At 40.4% G+C, this 25,336-nt stretch overlaps 1 protein-coding gene across 3 annotated transcripts in view; it reads right to left on the minus strand.

Annotated features, from left to right (window-relative positions):
- Positions 1–25,336, minus strand: part of LOC133617281 (regulating synaptic membrane exocytosis protein 1-like) — a 261,134-nt gene that overhangs the window by 140,551 nt on the left and 95,247 nt on the right. For all 3 annotated transcript variants that reach the window (XM_061977201.2, XM_061977200.2, XM_061977199.2), the window contains exons 3-4: positions 16,819–17,123; positions 7,574–8,400 (exon numbers count right to left, since the gene is read on the minus strand). In XM_061977201.2, coding sequence (XP_061833185.1) covers positions 7,574–8,400; positions 16,819–17,123 — 1,132 coding nt within the window. The remainder of the gene's footprint in view (positions 1–7,573; positions 8,401–16,818; positions 17,124–25,336) is intronic.

Below are 25,336 nucleotides of genomic sequence, written 5' to 3' on the forward strand. Positions count from 1 at the left end.
TTCAATGAACAATGGAGACAGCAAAGAAGAAAGCTGTAGGTGGGAAGCGGTGTATTGCGGACCGGCTGCAGCAACACAAACACAGCCGGTGTTTCATTGTTTACATTCCCCGAAGATGACAGTCAAGCTTTACCATTGGCCTGTGGAGAACTGGGACAACAGAGACTTTTACCAGGAGGACTTTGAGTTGGATGCGCAGACGCGGTACCGTGAGTACGCATGCAGCTGCGGCTTCTAAACATTTGATCGCTTGCCCGTACGTGCGTGCCGCTATGTGCATGTCTTTGTGCTATGAGGTTTTTTCTTACTTTGGCCTCAGTCTGGACCCCCTCTCCAGGGCCCAGGCTTAGACTGAATTATTTTTTTTCTTGAACCCCCCAGTGTTTACCTGTTTCTCACCTACTTTTGATTTGATTTGATTTTTATTAAGGATCCCCATTAGCTGGTTGCCACAACAACCCACTAGTCTTCCTGGGGTCCACAAACTCAATACAATTACAAGTAAAAATATAATTATAACTACACAAATACAGAAACAAATAAAAGCATCAATAAGAAAACAAGCAAACTAATTTACAGACTCAGATAAAATATTACTTTCCTTTTAACAACCTGTTTACTTTCAATGCCAGTGAGAATTCGCAGCAGGTTATTCCAGAGCGATACAGATCTATAAATAAAAGATTTCCGCAAAGCATTCTTCCTGGCACGAGGGAGTACAAAATGCCCCTCACTAGACGCCCTGGTATTACTTTGTAAGGGGCACAGGAAGTTGGCAGACCCGTCAGCGATCCTGTTCTGTCTCCCTATAATGTTTGTCTATTCTTGAATGGGATTGTGCTGAAAATGTTAAAGGCCTACTGAAATGCGATTTTCTTATTTAAACGGGGATAACAGGTCCATTCTATGTGTCATACTTGATCATTTCGCAATATTGCCATATTTTTAAGGCTGCAGCTAACGATTATTTTTCTATCGATTAATCTATAGATTATTTTTTTCGATTAATCGGTTAATCTATAGATTATTTTTTCGATTAATCTATAGATTATTTTTCCTTTTACCGATTATTTTTTTTATTTAAAATGAAGATGAAAAAATAAATGTTGGCCAGTTTTTTCAAAAGGCATGACTTTAAAATACAAAAAAAAAAGTATGGCCACTCAGTCAACATTGACAACCACATGACAAAATATTCTGTAACAATGTAAACATTTAAAACTTTTAACATTTAACAAAATTAAAAGTAGCTTATTTGCTTTTTAATGTGCAAATATAAAAGTAAATATCCAGTGCAAATCTTAATATTCTGCAATAGTATAAGCATTTCTAAAGTAAAAGTATTGCTTATTTTGCTTTAAAATGTGCAAAAATAAAGATAAACATCCAATACAAAAAAGTGCAAAACGAAATATTCTGTAACAGTGTAAACATTTCAACAAAAGTAAAAGTATTGCTTATTTTGCTTAATAACACAACAATGATAGTATGATTAAAGTGAAAGTTAATTGTTGGTTTGTACATAGTATATGTAACTGTTAATGTTGTAAAAGGTATTTGCACAACTAATTAATGTTAGCGTTAAAGAGGAGCGCGTCTTTGTAAACACTGAACAGGCATGCCAAACGCGCCTCTCAGAGCGAAACAGTGTTTTAGTTTATGAATTTACAACGCAGATACAAATGACACATTCATGATTTTGTGTAATGATGACAATGTATACTCACGCGGACGATTGACTAGTTGATGGTGATGGCATGAACGCTGTCGGGTGTTTTCTTTTCAAATGTTCCTTCATAGCCGTTGTGCTGCTATGATAGGCCATTTCCGCTCGACACAGTGTGCATACAACTGTCAAGTGTTTTGCTTTTTTCGCTGTGCTTATCCCACACTTGAAGGGATGTACCAATGCTGAATGTGGCTTCTGGATTTCACTCAAAAGACCAGACCGTAGTTACTTTTTCCTTTTATTTTCCTTTAGTTTGCAACAGTTTTTCCAACCAAGAAACAGCTTCTTTTTTCTTCTTTAGTCTTTTTAGCAGTCTTTAGCAGTGTTAATAGACTTTAGTTTCTTTAGCTGTCATTAGCTGTCTTTAGTAGCCTTTAGTAGCCTTTAGCTTCTTTAGTAGGTGAAAAACCTTTAAGGACAAAACACCACAAGATTAACATGCTGTAAAAAATCAATCAATTATCAATCCCATAATTTACAACTATTAATTAGCTATCAAACTCTTAACCATTAAACAAGTGCAAGAAAATGGACACATCTTTTCCCTTTAAGTTAAAACAGATTTTAAATAAATTGTCTCAACATAAATGCACCAAGATACATATAAAATACATTTAACACCAGAAACACAATAGATAAATGCAACAGAAAACCCAATATGCAAATACATAAATACCTAACCAATTAACCACCTATTTAGATACATATTTAAAATCCATATTCAATATAAATATATTATTAATTTAGCAGTGAAACACTCAATCTTAAACGCTGTCTACTGGTAGAAAAATGCCCCTTTTTCTACGCCCTCACCAACACAGTTAAATCCAACACTTTAAATTGAGCGACTTCACCCTCCTGATGAAGCAAACTGCTCCAACATTTATCAAACTAAGCAAAGAATATCAACACTAAACAACAGTTGCATAACACACTGTGTGTATTTAGCCTCCAGACTAAGCACGCTACATGCACACAACCCCCCCTCCCATCTCACCAGCGCAACAGGTGCGCCACACCCACGAAGAGAAATATTAAATCTTACATACTTTTGGCACAACTCTGGGTTATCTGTAATGAACTAAACCTTTTTCCACTCTGCGCTGGCGTCTTTTGTACTCCTTGATTTGACACAGCGGTCTAATTACCGGGCTCGCGCACCAGCAGATGAGAAAGGAGCGCGCCGCGTTATACCTGCGCGCGAACGTAAACTGATCGGCTCTGATTTTATAAGCCGACTGGCCGAAATAATGCCGAATTATATACATTTGTTTATTGAAATACTCCCACACTTTTGACGACTTTTGGCGTGCTTTTTTTCCCTCGCTCGCACCGCTCGCATCATCTGCTTTGCGCTCCGCCATGACGGCAGTGTGACGTAAATATGCGACGCGTCGAAGCATAAAAACGACGTCGACGTATTTACGTAACCGATGACGTCGACTATGTCGACGCGTCGTTTCAGCCTTACATATTTTTGCTGAAAGGATTTAGTAGAGAACATCGACGATAAAGTTTGCAACTTTTGGTCGCTGATAAAAAAGCCTTGCCTGTACCGGAAGTAGCAGACGAGTAGCGTGACGTCACAGGTTGTGGAGCTCCTCACATCCGCACATTGTTTACAATCATGGCCACCAGCAGCGAGAGCAATTCGGACCGAGAAAGCGACGATTTCCCCATTAATTTGAGCAAGGATGAAAGATTCGTGGATGAGGAAAGTGAGAGTGAAGGACTAGAGGGCAGTGGGAGCGATTCAGATAGGGAAGATGCTGTGAGAGGCGGGTGGGACCTGATATTCAGCTGGGAATGACTAAAACAGTAAATAAACACAAGACATATATATACTCTATTAGCCACAACACAACCAGGCTTATATTTAATATGCCACAAATTAATCCCGCATAACAAACACCTCCCCCTTCCCGTCCATATAACCCGCCAATACAACTCAAACACCTGCACAACACACTCAATCCCACAGCCCAAGGTACCGTTCACCTCCCCAAAGTTAATACAGCACATATATTTACCTAAAGTCCCCAAAGTTACGTACGTGACATGCACATAGCGGCACGCACGTACGGGCAAGCGATCAAATGTTTGGAAGCCGCAGCTGCATGCGTACTCACGGTACCGCGTCTGCGCATCCAACTCAAAGTCCTCCTGGTAAGAGTCTCTGTTGTCCCAGTTCTCCACAGGCCAATGGTAAAGCTTGACTGTCATCTTTCGGGAATGTAAACAATGAAACACCGGCTGTGTTTGTGTTGCTGCAGTCAGCCGCAATACACCGCTTCCCACCTACAGCTTTCTTCTTTGCTGTCTCCATTGTTCATTGAACAGATTGCAAAAGATTCACCAACACAGATGTCCAGAATACTGTGGAATTTTGCGATGAAAACAGACGACTTAATAGCTGGCCACCATGCTGTCCCAAAATGTCCTCTACAATCTGTGACGTCACGCGCTGACGTCATCATACCGAGACGTTTTCAGCAGGATATTTCGCGCGAAATTTAAAATTGCACTTTAGTAAACTAACCCGGCCATATTGGCATGTGTTGCAATGTTAAGGTTTCATCATTGATGTATAAACTATCAGACTGCGTAGTAGTGGGTTTCAGTAGGCCTTTAATTTACCCTCGGGGATTAATAAAGTATTTCTGATTCTGATTCTGATTACCACTAGTGTTGGGAAAAACGGCGTTATATGATGACGATGTCACTAACACAAGTAGTTTTTGAAGTATATACTGTATTTTTCGGACCATAAGGCGCACTGGATTATGAAGCGCATTAAAGTGGTCATGCTATGATTTTTTTTCTACAGTTAAAACACTTCCTTTGGTCTACATAACATGTAATGATGGTTCTTTGGTCAAAATGTTGCATAGATGATGTTTTACAGACCATTTTCAAGTCGTTTTCTAACCGTCTCTTCAGGATGCGGCGTTTTGTGGGCGGGTCTTATTTACGTGGCTCCACTTCGACAGTGTCTTCTCCCCGTCATCTTTGTTGTACTGGTAGTTTATAGCGCTTCCATAGCAATTGCGAAGGATGAATGCCCCACAACAAGAAAATAAAGCAAAAGAAGGAGCATATTGATCATGGCGCATAATACAATGGCGGGCGCACGCAAATTTTCGGGACCTCCAAGGTTTCTCATTCCAATGGGTTGAGTTTTTCCTTGCCCTGATGTGGGATCTGAGCCGAGGATGTCGCTGTGGCTTGTGCAGCCGTTTGAGACACTCGTGATTTAGGGCTATAAAAGTAAACATTGATTGATTGATTGATTGATTGATTAAACAAGCATCTATCTCCCTGCAGTATACACATATCTCTTATGTGTGACTGCCATCTACTGGTCACACCGATCATTATGTACCAAAGAAAAAATAGCTTCAAGGTCAGCAAGCACAACCAGAATTAATACGTACATTAGACGCACCGGGTTAAATGGCGCACTGCATTTCTGGGAAATCTGGGAATTTTTGGAATTTGTCAAGGGAAAGCCTGCGATTGCCGAATAGGCTGAATAGTTAGAATTTAGATTGCTTTGAATCGGGTGAAACATGTGGAAGGTAGAGCGTGAAAAAATCTGGACAAGAAAAAGTAGAGGAATAACTCGATGAGGCAATTCCTGAAGAAATTGTGTGCAAATAGTCTAATGCTGAAGTTGAACTGATATCCTGGAATTTTTTTTAGAATTGTTGAAGTAGAGCACACAATTCCCAAACAGGCTGAGTATTTTCAAGTTGAAACAGTTTGAATCAGATGAAACATGTGGGAATTGGGGAACTTTGAAGAATGTCCCATTGATTTCAATGGGAATTTCCCAGAAATTTGGGAATTTTGGGAAAAGCGATAATTTTTTTGAAAATGGTAAAAAACTTAAATGGTCTGAATCAGTTTAAATAGTTGGTGTTGTCATTTTGTAAATCGGTTGAGAAATGTTGAAGTAGTAACATGTTGAATTGAGAAATAGTATTACGGAATTCCTGGAATTTCGAGGAAACCGGGAATTTTTCCAGTTCATAAAACAACTTAGTTTTTTGTCCTAATTAAGAGGAATGTTTTGACTGTAGAACGTTTGAAATGCGTTGAAGAATGTGGAAGGAGTAGTCGCCAGAAAAAAGGGTGGAAATAGGGCTTTGAAAAAACAGGAATTCTGGAAAATCCTGGAATTTTTTTGAACTTGGAAAAAAAGGTTGTTTTAATTTCCAGGATGGTGGAATGGTTGGAAGTTTGAAAAATGGCCAATTCATTTTGAATGGGAAAAATGTCTCAGAAAACCTGGAATTCTGGGAAATCTGGGAATTTTTGGAATTTTTCAAGGGAAAGCCCGCCATTCCCGAATAGGCTGAACAGTTTGAAGTTGGAACGGTTTGAATCGGGTGAAAAATGTGGAAGGTAGAGCGCACCAAAATCTGGAGAATAATAATAATAAGTTGACTAATAAATAGATTAATTTTGGTGTAGAAAACCATATGTGTGAATGCTTTGGAGCATTCACACAATTACCAAACAACTGGATGTAACCCTACTGTGACTGGTGAAAGGAGTCAGCTATTACAGCACAACCTTCTGTTTCCCCATAACGCTAATACTCAGTATAGCCTGAACATACATGTCAAATTCTGTAAAGTATACCCTAAACAGGTAGTGTTGCGTTCGGACCAGATGTTCCTCCAAGGGAATTTAAGTTACTGGTCAATCCCAAGTTCTTTTGATGACACATAAAATGAGTTTAAATTATCACCAGAACAGAATAGGTATTTTGTAATTTATTTTCAAAGCTTTGAAGAGACCAGCCTAGGACAACACATTCAATTGCGTAGCCAAGTTGATCTGAAAACATTACGGAAGTGCTGTGTTCTTCAATATGTCCCTCGCCCCCACCCTCCAGAAGTAATACACAAGTCAATTGTTCTACTCTGAGAAGAGACAGGATAAGTTAAGAAAAAGGAGTACTTCCACTTCCCACATTCCAAGCTCAAGGTAATTCACAGTGTACCATCGGTCATGAGATGGAGAAAAAATAGAAAAAACACAAAGAGAAAACACTAGTTATTTCAAACATGGCTATAGAAAGAAATAACTCTTAAATATGGATATATGTAGATATCTATCTCCGTCAATAGCAACAAGTATTGGGTTACCATTAACGTGTCTTGGCTTCGGGTTTAGCTTTTGCAGCTGGCTGTTTGTCAAACATTACACAGCAACAGAAACACTGACCTAATTCCACAAATCTGCTGGCCTAAATCACAGGGTCTCTACAAATAAAATAGCTATGCCGTGCGATCAGAAGTAGCCATGGCACAAAAAGTGTAAATGACACAGCCCAAGGGTAATGTACGGTGTGAATGTCTATACATACAGTATGCGTGTATATACAGTATATCATATAATTTAACATAACACAATTTGCAACACTATCCACAAATGCAGAATATGTGTATGGCACCGAATGCAGAATTTTAAATATAATTCATTGGAGGACTCGTACTACTGTGATTGATGAGGGTTTTTTTTAACATTAAATATATTTGAGGCTTGAAATGAATACAATTACTTGTAGCACACAAAAGGGGTGGGCTTTATGTCAACGTGCACCTCATGGTTATGACAATGCAACGGATAAGAGATGATTGGAGATTCGGCGAGACAGGGTTGGATCATAAATGTATGGAGTATGAGGTCGGAGAAAGCCATTACAGCAAGTTTTGATAAGAAGAAATGATGATGGAAATGTGGTGTTGTAAAGGAACTACAGGGTATGGGTGAAGACACATATGAAAACAACTCAGACTCAACTACTGGAGGGAGTTCTTTTACGTGACTGACCTTTTTCGCTGACACTTTCCATGTCCACGTCCTCACAGCTGGTGTACTCAGGCGTAGAGCCGCCCTCCTCCTCTGAGCTGCTTATGGACATCTGCCTCTTGTTTACTCCGCGCTTGCTCTTGTACGACCGCGAAGGGGGCGGACACAACGACTCGGACTGTTCCGAACTCTGAGAGTCCTTCCTCAGCAGGTTGTCCCCAGCTTTGTCTCTCGCCGGGTGTGTTGAACCTTGCTCCGAGCAGTCCTTGTTATCCGGCGGTGGTACGGCTCGCGCAGGTTCCCGCGCGGTCCTTTCCACAGAGTAAGCTCGGAGGTTTTCTGAGTGCGCTTTGCGATTTCCCCTCCTGGTCAAACGGTTTTCAGGCAACTGTGCTCCACTGCCTCCTCCTTCACCAGGCCCTAGTCCGACCTCATTGATTGCCAGATCACTGTGTCTACGTTCATGGCGGACCTTGGAAACCTTTGCATGCATGCGCATCTCCTGCTCCTCTTTTTGGGGTTTCACAGGGTACCGAGCAAGGTTGGGGTCACTGCGGTAGCGGTTCTGGAACTCCTCCTCACGTCGCTGGCGTTCCCTCTGTTCATCGTCCTCTGTCCGTCTGCGATTTCTTTCCAAACGACCCAAGCCGTCCTCCCCGTTATCATAGTCCTGAGAGTGGATCTTCTCTAGCCTGTGACCATTGCCCAACTGTCTCTCCCTTCGTTCGCCGAGGCCAACTCTTTCATCCAAAGATGACTGAGATGGCAACTTTCCAGCAGATCTCCGAGCACTACCACGTCCCAACCCTCCCTTACCGTTTTGTTCATGGTAAGAAACCGGCCTTTTCCTGGAAGAGAAGGGCATTCCAATATTGTAAAATGACAGTAAAGTGTATGGACAAACAAGCCTGAACACATAATCGTGCCAAGAAGATCATGGGCTTCACTCTTCCTGTCTGTCTGTAAGCAGGATTATACTGACACAAGCGAGCAAATTAACTTTATAGCCCAATGAACATGGGAGGCAGGGCTCAACAGAGAACTTAAAAAAAAACATGGGGCAATATTATTAGTGGCGTAAAGTCACTGGTGAAGAATTCATATACAGTGGAACCTATTTAAGTCAGTGTCGACATCACCAGTTGTGGACATAGTCGAAAATAGCTATTGAACCTAAAGTACGGTGGTTTGTTGACTGGGTTTCGCTCTATTTTTGCAACTACCAGCCTTCTATGGTTTGTTAGTATGGATTTTGACATAACCACAAATCAAGCAAGCGATAATTGTCACGACGGGGTTTTCGCAGCTTACTGCGGGGTCCGTTCTCCCGAAATGCAGACGGACCACTCCGGACATGGCGTGCGGGTAGGAACATGATTTAAAAACTCAAAGAGGTACAAAAAACAGAAAACGAGCCTGACAGAACAACGTGCCTGATCGCACTCGGAGCTAAAGCTAACACTTAGCATAGACTATGGACAAGAAATAATCCCGTAGCTTTGGCATGAAACAATTTACGTAGCAGGTTGCATGAAGCAAATAATGACGCCAGGCCGACTGACTGGCAAAGGCAAGCTTAAATAATGCCTCTGATTAGTGAGCGGGCGAACACTAATCAGAGACAGCTGGAAATAATAAGTAACCATGTTAACTAAAACAAACAAGGGTGCACAAAACAGGAACTAACAGAACAGAACAAAACATGATCTGGACCACGGATCATAACAATAATGGTGAAGTTAACAAAACTAGACATAAACTGATGGATTTGTCGACAAAGGTGGTTGTCCTTGTATGTCAATGTTGACTTGGGCGGGCAGTTTTAAGTAATAAGAGGAACCGGGTGGACCAGGACTTGATTAGTTGGTCGACTTAAACTAGTTGGTGACATAAACAGGGTCAGCTTTAACGGGTTCCACTGTATACAGCAATAGCATATTTATAAGAACAACTGTGAACAATAAACGCATATTTATTTTGTCTGTGGAGGTGGAGCACCACCACCACCATCATGTAATATTTCACAGCAGGGAAGTCTTTGATCAACACCTGCTTTTTAAGTCTTAAACAAGTCATCTATGCAGTTGTTATGTCATCATCCTGTCAAGACCACACAGATCTATCATCTATCTATCTATCAGTTTCCATTATTTAAAATGACACTCAGCTGGAAATAATATTTATGTATGGCACTCATGTGCAGAGGACATACCTTTTATATGATACATCATGTCTAATATGTATTGTAAATTAATACAATCAAGTAGCATGTTAGGTGGGTGTGCATTTTGTAACAATAGGAATTGTTACAAATTGTTACAGTGACGGACCGGAGGCCTTATTGAATGTTGATGTATGTCTATATACCGTATTTTTCGGATTATAAATTGCTCCAGAGTATAAGTCGCACCGGCCGAAAATGCATAATAAAGAAGGAAAAAAAACATATACAAGTCGCACTAGAGCAGGCCTGGGCAATTATTTTGACTCGGGGGCCACATTTAGAAAAAAAAAAATTGTCTGGGGGCCGGTATATCTATTTTTAGGAACATTAATACAAAACCTCACAATAATGTCCGATTGAATGCTAAAAACGTTATGACGGACCGCCTTAAAAAACGTAATGGAATTTAACATTTTTCTATAAACGATAAAACACTGAATATTGACAAAATATGTATGTCATGCCCCCTTTCGATCGACATATTTTACAATCAAGTGAAACGCAACAAAAATGCAACAAACAGTGAAATATTAATGCAAAGGGTACAAAATAAACCCACCTACAGTCTGATACATCTGATATTTGCTGAATTCCCCCCAGGGATCAATAAAGTACTTTCTATTCGATTCGATTCTATTCTATATATCACTAAGCTTTAGAACTTCCGCGTCTGTGGAAACGCTTATAGCCCACACTGCTTGGTGCCTCGTCTGAGCTGCTGTGACGTAGATTACCATAGTAACTAATTAGATTACCATAGTAACTGGTATATCATCCATAAGCGCAGATTCCAACCATTGAAATACTTTGCATAGTTGAAGACTTATGGTCATTGGAAAACATCACTGCACATCATAATGGCAGCTACAGTTTCCATTTTAAAGATCTAAAAAAATTATTTGGGACTGTCCGGCGGGCCAGATTGAAAAGCTCAACGGGCCGCATGTGGCCCCCGGGCCTTAATTTGCCCAGGTCTGCACTACAGTATAAATCGCATTTTTGGGGGATATTTATTTGATAAAATCCAACACCAAGAATAGACATTTGAAAGGCAATTTAAAATAAATAAATAATAGTGATTGCCGTTTTCTGCTGCATATTTCACTACTTCCAGCTTGTAACCTGCAGTATATGATTTTCTTTTCGGTGCCATTTTTGCTCAGCCCTTCTCAGTTTTTATAAGTTGAAATGTTGAAATGATCAATTTTCATAGGTACGGAAGTAGTAGCAGGTAGCATCTTTTTTTTTTAAATGTACTTCTGCCAAGACCCGCCCCTGCCAAATTTTTATTGGTTGATGTGTGTGTGTCAAGATTGCTGTTCTACGCCTAGTCTCTTACGTGAATGAGATAAATAATATTATTTTATATTTTACGGTAATGTGTCAATAATTTCACACATTGTTAGAATAATTGTTTGTAAGTTATCACAAAAAACTTTGTGTTGAAATGAGTTCCAGGCAAAAAGACAAAAGGCTGTCTTTGAAACCAACCAAGAAGAAGGCTCGTAAAACTCCACTGGGACTTCTAAGCGGAGAGTTAACAGGATCTGCCCAATTTCCAGACAAACTCTTTTTGAAGTATTTTACGAACTCTTTTTGAACTATTTTATGGAACTCTCTTTGAACTATTTTATGGAACTCTTTTTGAACTGTTCGGTAACCAAAGGCAACACTGTTCACGACCCACTTCCCTCTGGAAGCAGCTGTGGTCAGGTGGGGGGAGAAAGTCAAATAAAGAAGGAGGAGTGCAATCTTGTGGCAGAGCGTGCTGGAGATTGTAGAAGGATACAATGTCCAGGCGACTCTCCTCAATATATTGAGTCCAAATTGAATTCTGTCTCTATTTAATTCTTTGCCTCTTGTCTTGTTTAATAGATGTCATCAGTGTTTGAACCTGACACACATAAGTCGCTCCAGAGAAAACTATGAAAAAAACTGCGATTTATAATCCGAAAAATACGGTAGTGTGTACAATAAAAATAAATAAACTGAGTGAGCATGTGTAATTCTCAAACGTCCGGTTTGTAGAATCAAGAGACAGAATTTAAGCAAGGTGTTTTAGTGATGTCAGATGGCAACGAGACCAATATATTACTTAGATTTTTTTACTTTTTTAGTGGATTAATAGTCATCTGTGGATTACCGGATCACTAGGATGAAGCGCTGTAGTGGCGGTTGTGAGTAAAGACTATGTCCGCATAAACCAGGATATTTCAAAAACGCCTATTTATTTATTTTGTCTCTAAGTTAGCAGCAGAATTTAAAAAAGTAATGTGCAGATTTTATTGAAACGTTCAGAAGATGTCTGAAATGGGGTAAGTAACGAGTGCTTAGATTTTGAGGAAGATCCGGTGAGCTGTTTTGGAGAAAAAAGCTACCAGTTTCTTTTACTGTTTAAAGGACGGTGATGAGCACAAAAATGTAGGCTTCCATTATTTGCGTCAATGTGAATTTCATCATGCTGTAAGTGTCTACATGATTTGTTTACTGTATATCATTTCTAGGGGTGTAACGGTACACAAAAATTTCAGTTCGGTACGTACCTCGGTTTAGCGGTCACGGTTCGGTTCATTTTTGGTACAGTAAGAAAACAACAAAATATACATTTTTTGGTTATTTATTTACCAAATTTGTAAGCAATGGCTTTATCCTTTTAACATTGGGGACACTATAATAATTCTGCCCATGTTCATCAACATTAAACTGCCTCAAGTTGTTGCTCAGATTAAATAAAATGACAAAACTCTTCTTTTACATATAAAAAGTGCAACATTAAACAGTTTCAAGTCAACTCATCATGCTTAATTTATTGCAGCATTTGGGAAGCTTGTAGTTGATTTTTATTATGTAAATATTATATTTTTATCAACATGTGATAGCAGGGACCCTGCCATTCAAAACTAAGCTGCTGCATTACTAATGATTAATGTAACTATAGCTGAAAAAATGGTGCAATAGGAGAGACTATTCATCCCTGAACACCATGGAGTTCATGTAGGCTTAATCATGCAGTTACATTATTATATCAACTATCAGAGACAGAAACTCTTCATTTAACATAATGTCCGTTTTTGCTGCTTCAACACAGCTCAATCAACACAGAATGAGGTAAAGTGAAATAACAGACAGGCAGGGCTTTGCTGTCCATAACACACACATACACACACACACACTCACACACACACACACACCTCAAGCCAGGACTGCGAGCAAGCTGAGCTGCCTCTTATATTTCTAGAAGGTCAACGGGCTCATAGTGATGTTACTAGTAGTTGACTGGGAGGTGTTTATTATAATTTTGGGAGAGTCCGCTGCCTGATGCTTACCTGCTAAATGCTAAGCACTGACTACATGCGCTCTGAATACGCACTGCTGATTGGCTGTTACCGCTCTGTTTGTAACCAATCAGATGGTTGTGTAGGTGGGACAATGCTGGGTGCTGTGTAGAGTACTGACAACAGACAGGCAGAAGGCTACTTAATATGTTGGTGTGGAAACTCGTTCGGTACACCTCAAGAACCGAACCGAAATAAATACACGTACCGTTACACCCCTAATCATTTCAAATGATGACTTACTTGTAGCGCGAGTGACAAAGTCTACACTAAGTAGGTCAACACGATGTAATTCAATTTTAATTATTTTGTTTGCGTAAAACTTAGGTTGTTGATACGGAAGCCTGTGCATGCTCAGTAGCGTCGGGTAGCCCGATTTTTGGGCAGCCCATTTTTACGGAACATCGGATAATTTCTACTACGTTATCTAAAGTTTACATTGTGAGCCTCAACTTCTCTCTGTGTGTAGCCATACCTCCACCTACAGTGGCAAATAGAATGGATGACTGACAAGAGGGTTCACTTCATTAGTTTCCTTCTGCTATTAGATGCACTATATTGACAAAAGTATTTCATCATCATCGGCGGTCACTCGAACAAGTATGACGATCCTCCTGGTAGGGGTGTATCCCTTTATGGAGGATGCATGTGCGTGACTTAGTTTAACGTGGGGAGACTGGTGCACAGACAGTCACCGCACGATCCTTGACAGAATCGGGTCAGGGTCCAGTGGCATGGAGCCCAAGACTTGTTTTGTGTCCTGGGCATGACGTTAAAGTGCATCTGGCAGTGGAGGCTCCTCTATGGGGTCTTGGGGCACCTTTACTACTGCATACTTGCCAACCCTCCCGAATTTTCCAGGAGACTCCCGAAATTCAGCGCCTCTCCCAAAAAACTCCCGGGACAAATATTCTCCCGAAAATCTCCCGATTTTCAGCCGGAGCTGGAAGCCACGCCCCCTCCAGCTCCATGCGGACCTGAGTGAGGACAGCCTTTTTTCATGACGGGAGGACAACAGGGTAACAAGAACTAAATCATCCAGACTAGAGATAAATTGTATTATTATGTTTATTTTACCTAAAAATAAATATATTTATGAATTAAAAAAAAAAAAAACTAAATACATTTTTACTATATTTTGCTAAAAACATCAAAATTAATTGTATTTTTATTTGTATTTTTTCGTGACTCCTTATTACATCCAGCCATAGAATTATACATTAAAATAAACATATTTCAAATAATTGATTTTAAATTATCATAATAATTCATTTAAAATGACCATATTTAATTATTAAAATAATTGCTTGTTTATCAACAACTTTAGCATTTTATTCATTACATTTTGAAACTCTCAGAAGCCAAGTTATGTCATATTCCTTAATATTTATTTATGCAAGTTTGAAGTATCAATTATCTAAACACAGTTTTGTTTGCATATTTTCAGGATGTAGATATCTATATATCTATATATATATATATATATATGTATAATATGTATGAAATACTTGACTTGGTGACTAGCTGTCAATATACTCCTCCCCTCTTAACCACGCCCCCCAACCATGAAGGGGGAATTGCAAACTTCCTGTTCATTTTTGCTGGGGGTTGTCAGTATATGAAATGTAGGTCTAAGTAAGACCTACATAGAGGTTTCATGTCTCTAAGACATTCCTACTGGAAGTTACAGGCAGTTTTGTCTGAGTTTTCTTCCTAGGAGCAGTTGTGTCTGTGTTTTCTTCCTAGGGGGCGCTATAGCGCAATTTTGAGTTTTGGGGTTGGGTTTTTTATGAGAGCGCAATTTTTGCCAGCCCTGATGTGTGTGTCCAGTTTGATGAGTTTTGAAGCGTGTTAAGGGGGTCAAATTACAGCCCAAAGAGGCAAAAGTGACTGTTTTTACTAAACTTTTGTTTTGAAGGGGGAATTGCAAACTTCCTGTTGATTTTTGCTGAAAGATGTCAGTGTGTGAAATGTAGGTCTAAGTGAGACCTACATAGAGGTTTTTGTTTCATGTCTCTACGACATTCCTACTGGGAGTTAGAGGTAGTTTTGTCTGTGTTTTCTTCCTAGGGGGTGCTAGAGCGCAATTTTGAGTTTTGGGGCTAGGTTTTTTTGATTAGATCGCAATTTTCGTCAGTCCCGATGTGTGTGTCAAATTTGGTGAGTTTTGAAGCATGTTAAGGGGGTCAAATTACAGCTCAAAGAGGCGGCGGAATAATAATAATAAAACCTTACAATTACAATAGGGTCCTCTGTCACAAAGGGACATTGCGGTCCCTAATTAGCTAACCTCAATGAACCCAAAAATACCCCAAAATAAGTATATTCCCACCAATAACAACTTTACTACTATATGAGTGCGTATTTTCTATTGTTTCATTAAAAATAAAACCGCAAAGTCCATTTGGCTGTCATCTGTTTTAATATGAGACACAATTGTGTCAAAGTCATGATTTTTTTTTTCATGCTTGAAATTAAAGCCACCTGCTTTGACTCACATATGAACTTGAAGTGCCATCCCATTCCTAACCCATAGGGTTCAATATGATGTCGGTCCACCTTTTGCAGCTATTACAGCTTCAACTCTTCTGGGAAGGCTGTCCACAAGGTTTATAGGAATTTTCGACCATTCTTCCAAAAACACATTGGTGTTGGTCGAGAGGGCCTGGCTCGCAGTCTCTGTTCTAATTCATCCTATAGGTGTTATATCGGGTTCAGGTCAGGACTCTGTGCAGGCCAGTCAAGTTCATCCACACCAGGCTCTGTCATCCATGTCTTTATGGACCCAAGGGCACAAAGCAAGGTCTAGCCTGGGGTATGCGATATAGCTCGGTTGGTAAAGTGACTTGAGCAACTTGAGAGTTCCAGGTTCGATCCCCGCTTCCACCATCCTTGTCACTACCGTTGTGTCCTTGGGCAAGACTGCTCCCAGTGTCACACCCACACTGGTTTAAATGTAACTTAGATATTGGGTTTCACTATGTAAAGCGCTTTGAGTCACAACTCCAGGAGTTGGGCTTGGCCCCTTAGTTCCAGTAAAAGGAACTTTGAATGCTCCAGGATATTAAAACATTCTGGACAATTCCACGCTCCCAACCTTGTGGGAACAGTTTGGAGCGGGCCCCTTCCTCTTCCAACATGACTGTGCACCAGTGCACAAAGCAAGGTCCATAAAGACATGGATGACAGAGTCTGGTGTGGATGAACTTGACTGGCCTGCGCAGAGTCCTGACCTGAACCCCATAGAACACCTTTGGGATGAATTAGAGCCAACATCAGTGTGTGACCTCACCAATGCGCTTTTGGAAGAATGGTGGAAAATTCCTATGAACACACTCCACAACCTTGAAGAGTTGAAGCTGTAATAGCTGCAAAAGGTGGACCGACATCATATTGAACCCTACTGGTTAGGAATGGGATGGCACTTCAAGTTCATAGGTGGCAAATATAGTGTAGCTCAATCAATTAATGTCTTATTATGCCCATCCCAGGTTGATTGGCAACACTAAATTGGCCCTAGTGTGTGAATGTTGTCTGTGTATCTGCGATGAGGTGGCGACTTGTCCAGGGTGTACCCCGCCTACCGCCCGCATGCAGCTGGGATAGGCTCCAGGGGGGAAAAGCGGTAGAAAATGGATGTATGGATGGATTATGCCCATCCCTTACAGTGATAATAATTCCAGACATATTCCAGTGACAAGACTTACTTTTCTCGAGGTGGTTCACTTTGAGAGCGGGTACCAGGCATGGCGTCAGGACCCTGGATGGCAGCAGTACCATCCGCCGGCGTCTGTGTCCTGTTCGGCAGGGCAGTGTTGCTATTAGTTGTCGACGACGGGGCTTGAGACTTGGAGCGGAGCAGCTTCACGTCCCGCTGGGCCTCACCCCCCGTGGACGTGACGTTCAAAGTGGAGCCCAGGTTCCCAGGCCGCACCCCTGACTCTGAAAACCATTCTCCTGATTTAGTGAGAATCTCTTGCTGCTTACGGCACAGGTTGCATACCCACATTACCTGCAAGAGTTGAGACGACAAAAAGGTGTTTTGACTTGTTGAAAGAAGTGGCATGTTTATGACAATCAATTTCATTCATAGGAATTAGGAAAAGCAGAGCAAGTGTTCTTCTTGGTTTCTACATGTAAAGCGACTTTGGGTACTTAGAAAAGCGCTATATAAATCCCAGTTATTATTATTATTATTATTGGCGGACTGGGATCATTTCAAATACTGTGTTTTATATTGGGAATTTGGCACCAATTTAAATAAAACATGTAATTAGAAACATTTAGAAAAAAGGTTTTCTTTAAAGGCCTACTGAAACCCACTACTACCGACCACGCAGTCTGATAGTTTATATATCAATGATGAAATCTTAACATTGCAACACATGCCACGTCAGACCACAGAACACTTTTCCACTTTGTATCAGTCCATCTTAGATGAGCTCAGGCCCAGCGAAGCCGACGGCGTTTCTGGGTGTTGTTGATAAACGGTTTTCGCCTTACATAGGAGAGTTTTAACTTGCACTTACAGATGTAGCGACCAACTGTAGTTACTGACAGTGGGTTTCTGAAGTGTTCCTGAGCCCATGTGGTGATATCCTTTACACACTGATGGTCACTGAAGGTCACGGGCTTAGCTGCTTACGTGCAGTGATTTCTCCAGATTCTCTGAACCCTTTAATGATATTACGGAGCGTAGATGGTGAAATCCCTAAATTCCTTGCAATAGCTGGTTGAGAAAGGTTTTTCTTAAACTGTTCAACAATTTGCTCACGTATTTGTTGACAAAGTGGTGACCCTCGCCCCATTCTTGTTTGTGAATTGTTGAGCATTTCATGGAATCTACTTTTATACTCAATCATGGTTTTATTATTATTATTCCGCCGCCTCTTTGAGCTGTAATTTGACCCCCTTAACATGCTTCAAAACTCACCATATTTGACACACACATCAGGACTGGCAAAAATTGCCATCTAATCAAAAAACCAAACCCCAAAACTAAAAAAATTGCGCTCTAGCGCCCCCTAGGAAAAACACAGACAAAACTGCTTGTAACTTCCGGTAGGAATGTCGTAGAGACATGAAATAAAAACTTCTATGTAGGTCTGCCTTAGACCTAGATTTCATATATTGACATCCTTCAGCAAAAAATCAACAGGAAGTTGGCAATTCCCCCTTCAAAACAAAAAGTTAGTAAAAACAGTCACTTTTGCCTCTTTGAGCTGTAATTTGACCCCCTTAACATGCTTCAAAACTCACCAAACTGGACACACACATCAGGACTGGCAGAAAAAAAACAACCCCAAAACTCAAAATTGCGCTCTAGCGCCCCCTTAGGAAGAAAACACAGACACAACTGCTCCTAGGAAGAAAACTCAAGACAAAACTGCCTGTAACTTCCAGTAGGAATGTTTCAGAGACATGAAACAAAAACCTCTATGTAGGTCTCACTTAGACCTACATTTCATATATTGACAACCCCCAGCAAAATCCAACAGGAAGTTTGCAATTCCCCCTTCAAAACAAAAGTGTTGTAAAAACCGGTCACCTCTTTTCAAACATTATGTCCTCTGAGCGCGTTTGTCGTTTCGGCTTCAAACTAGCACAGGAGAGAGATTGAACCCTTGTGATTAAAAGTTGACCAAAGAGTTTTAATTATTGCTCCGGTTTGGATTTTATGTGCCGTCAAAGTCGGTCCCGTCCATCGCTGCTTGCGGCTTTAATTTATTTTGTTTCTATCTGCAGTTAAGCCCGATGCTATCACGTTAGCTCCGTAACTAAAGTGCTTCGCCGATGTATTGTCGTGGAGATAAAAGTCAATGTGAATGTCCATTTCGCGTTCTCGACTCTCATTTTCAAGAGGATATAGTATCCAAGGTGGTTTAAAATACAAATACGTGATCCACAATAGAAAAAGGAGAGAGTGTGGAATCCAATGAGCCCTTGTACCTAAGTTACGGTCAGAGCGAAAAAAGATACGTCCTGCACTGCACTCTAATCCTTCACTCTCACGTTTTTCATCCACAAATCTTTCATCCTCGCTCAAATTAATGGGGTAATCGTCGCTTTCTCGGTCCGAATCGCTCTCGCTGCTGGTGTAAACATTGGAGAAATGTGAGGAGACTTTCAACTTGTGACGTCACGCTACTTCCGGTACAGGCAAGGCTTTTTTTTTTATCAGCGACCAAAAGTTGCGAACTTTATCGTCGATGTTCTCTACTAAATCCTTTCAGCAAAAATATGGCAATATCGCGAAATGATCAAGTATGACACATAGAATGGATCTGCTATCCCCGTTTAAATAAAAAAAATCATTTCAGTAGGCCTTTAAAAGCGCAAATGATCCAGATTTTATTATTTAAAGATTTTTGTCTCGGTGATTTAGCACCACAGCTAATGATTATCGCAATTCTCTACATCAGTGTTTTTCAACCTGTCTGGTGTGCCGTGAGATACAGTTTGGTGTGCCGAGGGAGATTATCTAGTTTCACCTATTTGGGTTGAAGATATTTTTTGCAAACCAGTAATTATAGTCTGCAAATGATGTGTTGTTGTTGAGTGTCGGTGCTGTCTAAAGCTCGGCAGAGTAACCGTGTAATACTCTTCCGTATCAGTAGGTGGCAGCAGGTAGCTAATTGCTTTGTAGATGTCGGGGAACATGGTTTGTCGTGATCACAATATGCAGATGACAGCGGGAGGCAGTGTGCAGGTAAAAAGGTGTCTAATGCTTCAACCAAAAATAAACAAAATGTCATGATCCGTGGCCCGGGTCATGTTTTTGTTATGTTCTGTTAGTTTTGGACTCCCTTAGTTCCTGTTTTGTGCACCCTTTGTTGGGTACTTATTATTTTCACCTGCCGCTGATTAGTGTTCGGGACGCTCACCTGTTTTCCGAGCACTAATCAGAGGCATTATTTAAGCCTGCCTTTGCCGGTCAGTCGGCCTGGCTTCATTGTTTGCTTCATGCCACAGTTACGTGAGTATTCTTTATCTCTAGTCTATGCCAAGTGTTTGCTTTTGCATCCAGTGCGATGGCTTGTTTTCTGTTTTTGTACAAACCCCGTTTCCATATGAGTTGGGAAATTGTGTTAGATGTAAATATGAACGGAATACAATGATTTGCAAATCATTTTCAACCCATATTCAATTGAATGCACTACATAGACAACATATTTGATGTTCAAATTCATAAACTTTATTTTTTTTTTTGCAAATAATAATTAACTTAGAATTTCATGGCTGCAACACGTGCCAAAGTAGTTGGGAAAGGGCATGTTCACCACTGTGTTACATGGCCTTTCCTTTTAACAACACTCAGTAAACATTTGGGAACTGAGGAGACACATTTTTTAAGCTTCTTAGGTGGAATTCTTTCCCATTCTTGCTTGATGTACAGCTTAAGTTGTTCAACAGTCCGGGGGTCTCCGTTGTGGTATTTTAGGCTTCATAATGTGCCACACATTTTCAATGGGAGACAGGTCTGGACTACAGGCAGGCCAGTCTAGTACCCGCACTCTATTACTATGAAGCCATGTTGATGTAACACGTGGCTTGGCATTGTCTTGCTAAAATAATCAGGGGCGTCCATAGTAAGGTTGCTTGGATGGCAACATATGTTGCTCCAAAACTTGTATGTACCTTTCAGCATTAATTGTGCCTTCACAGATGTGTAAGTTACCCATGTCTTGGGCACTAATACACCCCCATACCATCACAGATGCTGGCTTTTCAACTTTGCACCTAAAACAATCCGGATGGTTCTTTTCCTCTTTGGTCCGTAGCACACGACGTCCACAGTTTCCAAAAACAATTTGAAATGTGGACTCGTCAGACCACAGAACACTTTTCCAGTTTGTATCAGTCCATCTTAGATGAGCTCAGGCCCAGCAAAGCCGACGGCGTTTCTGGGTGTTGTTGATAAACGGTTTTCGCCTTACATAGGAGAGTTTTAACTTGCACTTACAGATGTAGCGACCAACTGTAGTTACTGACAGTGGGTTTCTGAAGTGTTCCTGAGCCCATGTGGTGATATCCTTTACACACTGATGTCGCTTGTTGATGCAGTACAGCCTGAGGGATCGAAGGTCACGGGCTTAGCTGCTTACGTGCAGTGATTTCTCCAGATTCTCTGAACCCTTTGATGATATTACGGACCGTAGATGGTGAAATCCCTAAATTCCTTGCAATAGCTGCTTGAGAAAGGTTTTTCTTAAACTGTTCAACAATTTGCTCACGCATTTGTTGACAAAGTGGTGACCCTCGCCCCATCCTTGTTTGTGAATGACTGAGCATTTCATGGAATCTACTTTTATACCCAATCATGGCACCCACCTGTTCCCAATTTGCCTGTTCACCTGTGGGATGTTCCAAATAAGTGTTTGATGAGCATTCCTCAACTTTATCAGTATTTATTGCCACCTTTCCCAACTTCTTTGTCACGTGTTGCTGGCATCAAATTCTAAAGTTAATGGTTATTTGCAAAAAAATTTTTTTTTATCAGTTTGAACATCAAATATGTTGTCTTTGTAGCATATTCAACTGAATATGGGTTGAAAAGGATTTGCAAATCATTGTATTCCGTTTATATTTACATCTAACACAATTTCCCAACTCATATGGAAACAGGGTTTGTACTTCTTTGATTTTTGAGGAATAAATCATGTTCTTACCTGCACGCCTTGTCCGGAGTTGTCCGTCTGCATCCCCCCCCCCGTGACAGAATGAAGCCAGCCGACTGACCGGCAGAGGCAGGCTTAAATAATGCCTCTGATTAGTGCTCGCAAAACAGGTGAGCGTCCCGAACACCAATCAGAAGCAGGGGAAAATAACAAGTAACCATGGTAACTAAAACAAACTCAAGGGTGCACAAAACAGGAACTAAGGGAGTCCAAAACTAACAGAACATAACAAAAACATGATCCGGGCCACGGATCATGACACAAAAGGCAAGTGCCGCTAAGGCATTGAAGCTTGGGGATGGCTATGCAGAACAAAACTAAAACTGAACTGGCTACAAAGTAAACAAAAACAGAATGCTGGACGACAGCAAAGACTTGGAGCAGCAGACGGCGTCCACAAAGTACATTCGTACATAACATGACAATCAACAACAAAACAGGAGCGCAAGACAAGAATTAAAATAAAACACACAGGAAAACAGCAAAAAACTCCAAATAAGTCAGGGGGTGATGTGTCAGGTCATGACAGTACACCTACTTTGAGACAAGAGCTATATTGATGCATGGTCGGTTATGGTTTGAATTCATATCCAACAACTGCGAAAACGAATTTTTACTGTCAATACCGGCTGCTGAGTTTCATTCTTTAAAGGGGAACATTATCACCAGACCTATGTAAGCGTCAATATATACCTTGATGTTGCAGAAAAAAGACCATATATTTTTTTAACCGATTTCCGAACTCTAAATGGGTGAATTTCGGCGAATTAAACGCCTTTCTAATATTCGCTCTCAGAGCGATGACAACGTGACGTCAAATCAGGAAGCAATCCGCCATTTTCTCAAACACCGAGTCAAATCAGCTCTGTTATTTTCCGTTTTTTCGACTGTTTTCCGTACCTTGGAGACATCATGCCTCGTCGGTGTGTTGTCGGAGGGTGTAACAACACGAACAGGGACGGATTCAAGTTGCACCAGTGGCCCAAAGATGCGAAAGTGGCAAGAAATTGGACGTTTGTTCCGCACACTTTACCGACGAAAGCTATGCTACGACAGAGATGGCATAGAAGAATATCGACCCTAGCTTCCCTGGCCTGCTGACATCAACTCCAAAACTGGACAGATCGGCTTTCAGAAAAAGAGAGCGGATGAGGGTATGTCTACAGAATATATTATTTGATGAAAACTGGGCTGTCTGCACTCTCAAAGTGCATGTTGTTGCCAAATGTATTTCATATGCTGTAAACCTAGTTCATAGTTGTTAGTTTCCTTTAATGCCAAACAAACACATACCAATCGTTGGTTAGAAGGCGATCGCCGAATTCGTCCTCGCTTTCTCCCGTGTCGCTGGCTGTCGTGTCGTTTTCGTCGGTTTCGCTTGCATACGGTTCAAACCGATATGGCTCAATAGCTTCAGTTTCTTCTTCAATTTCGTTTTCGCTACCTGCCTCCACACTACAACCATCCGTTTCAATACATTCGTAATCTGTTGAATCGCTTAAGCCGCTGAAATCCGAGTCTGAATCCGAGCTAATGTCGCTATAGCTTGCAGTTCTTTCCGCCATGTTTGTTTGTGTTGGCTTCACTATGTGACGTCACAGGAAAATGGACGGGTGGTTAAAATCAGGCACTTTGAAGCTTTTTTTAGGGATATTGCGTGATGGATAAAATTTTGAAAAAAACTTCGAAAAATATAACAAGCCACTGGGAACTGATTTTTAATGGTTTTAACAATTCTGAAATTGTGATAATGTTCCCCTTTAATGTTTTCTGCTGGTGGTGTGCCTCCAGATTTTTTCAATGAAAAAAATACGTGCCTTGGCTCAGAAAAGGTTGAAAAACACTGCTCTAAATCAGACTCGAAGACAAATACTCACATGGTAGCATTGTTAAAGGTTAGGTCCCCACTTCCACGGCACAAAAACAGGATTTCGCTTCCCTCCGTATTCATAATCCCAAACATTTATTTCTCAGGAATATAATCCACTGCGACGGAGAAAATGAGGTGATCTCTTAAATTCCACAGCAGAACCATACGTTAGAAAGAGGGCGCCACTGTTAAAAATATGCAACTTGTTTTAATGATATTCCTCCACGGACAGTAATCTGGGTTTTACAAACAGCATCCTACGTTCATTCTGAATCTGACTTGGCTCATGTCCAGACCAATCTAAAATAAATCAGTTGCAAGGCAGACACACAACAGTTCCTGCCTATGTCGATCTCCACCCCTTTACGTCAGATAGGAGGTTGCAGATTAACAGTGGCCAGTAATCCTTTCGACTCCTCACTATTTTCCAACTCATCATCAGATGACAATACACGCTTCCTGTTCTCACTTCTAATGTATATCCCATCATTTTAACTCCCAGTCACAACTAAAGATTAGAGATTAAGGTTAAAATATTCTCTCAATACTATATGCTTAAAATATTACAGTGTATTAAAATAAATCTCATATATTTCCTGCAAAAAACGGACCGATATATGTCACATGAGACATTCGGAAAGGGTTCGGTTGACCTAGTTACTTGTGTGATAAGGCCATCACTCTTACTCAAATGATTTTATTATTTTTAATAATTGTTTCTAATTTTACAAAAACATGATATTTCCTGGAACTGTCAGTGATAAGTTGTCAATGTAGTGCGTACCGTATTTTTCGGACTATAAGTCGCAGTTTTTTTCATAGTTTGGCCGGGGGGTGCGACTTATACTCAGGAACGACTTATGTGTGAAATTTTTAACACATTACCGTAAAATATCAAATAATATTATTTAGCTCATTCACGTAAGAGACTAGACGTTTAAGATTTCATGGGATTTAGCGACTAGGAGTGACAGATTGTTTGGTAAACGTATAGCATGTTCTATATTTTATAGTTATTTGAATGACTCTTACCATAATATGTTACGTTAACATACCAGTTGGTTATTTATGCCTCATATAACGTACACTTATTCAGCCTGTTGTTCACTATTCTTTATTTATTCTAAATTGCCTTTCAAATGTCTATTCTTGGTGTTGGCTTTTATCAAATAAATTTCCCCAAAAAATGCGACTTATACTCCAGTGCGACTTATATATGTTTTTTTCCTTCTTTATTATGCATTTTCGGCCGGTGCGACTTATACTCCGGTGCGACTTATACTCCGAAAAATACGGTACTCTAGTTCCTTGTAGTACATAGGGTTGTATTGTTTTATCCGTTATCCGGAAGTTTGTTATTCCTAATAGAAAGCATTTTAGCATTGGACTGTTTTTGTGTGACCGTGAACGGAATAATTTAATTTAAATTAAATGTTTGATTTCAATGGGGAAAGTTGATTTGAGATTAAAGTATGTTGGGTTTGGGTTTCATCACGGAGCCAATTAAACTCTTTTAAAGCCTAGGTACTAAGGCTGGGCGATATGGACGAAAAAGTCTACCATGAATAGATTAACGTGGACCCCGACTTAAACAAGTTGAAAAACTTATTGGGGTGTTACCATTTAGTGGTCAATTGTACGGAATATGTACTGTACTGTGCAATCTACTAATGATAA

This window comes from Nerophis lumbriciformis, linkage group LG16 (assembly GCF_033978685.3).
Source record: "Nerophis lumbriciformis linkage group LG16, RoL_Nlum_v2.1, whole genome shotgun sequence".
In the NCBI taxonomy this organism is placed as follows: Eukaryota; Metazoa; Chordata; class Actinopteri; order Syngnathiformes; family Syngnathidae; genus Nerophis; species Nerophis lumbriciformis.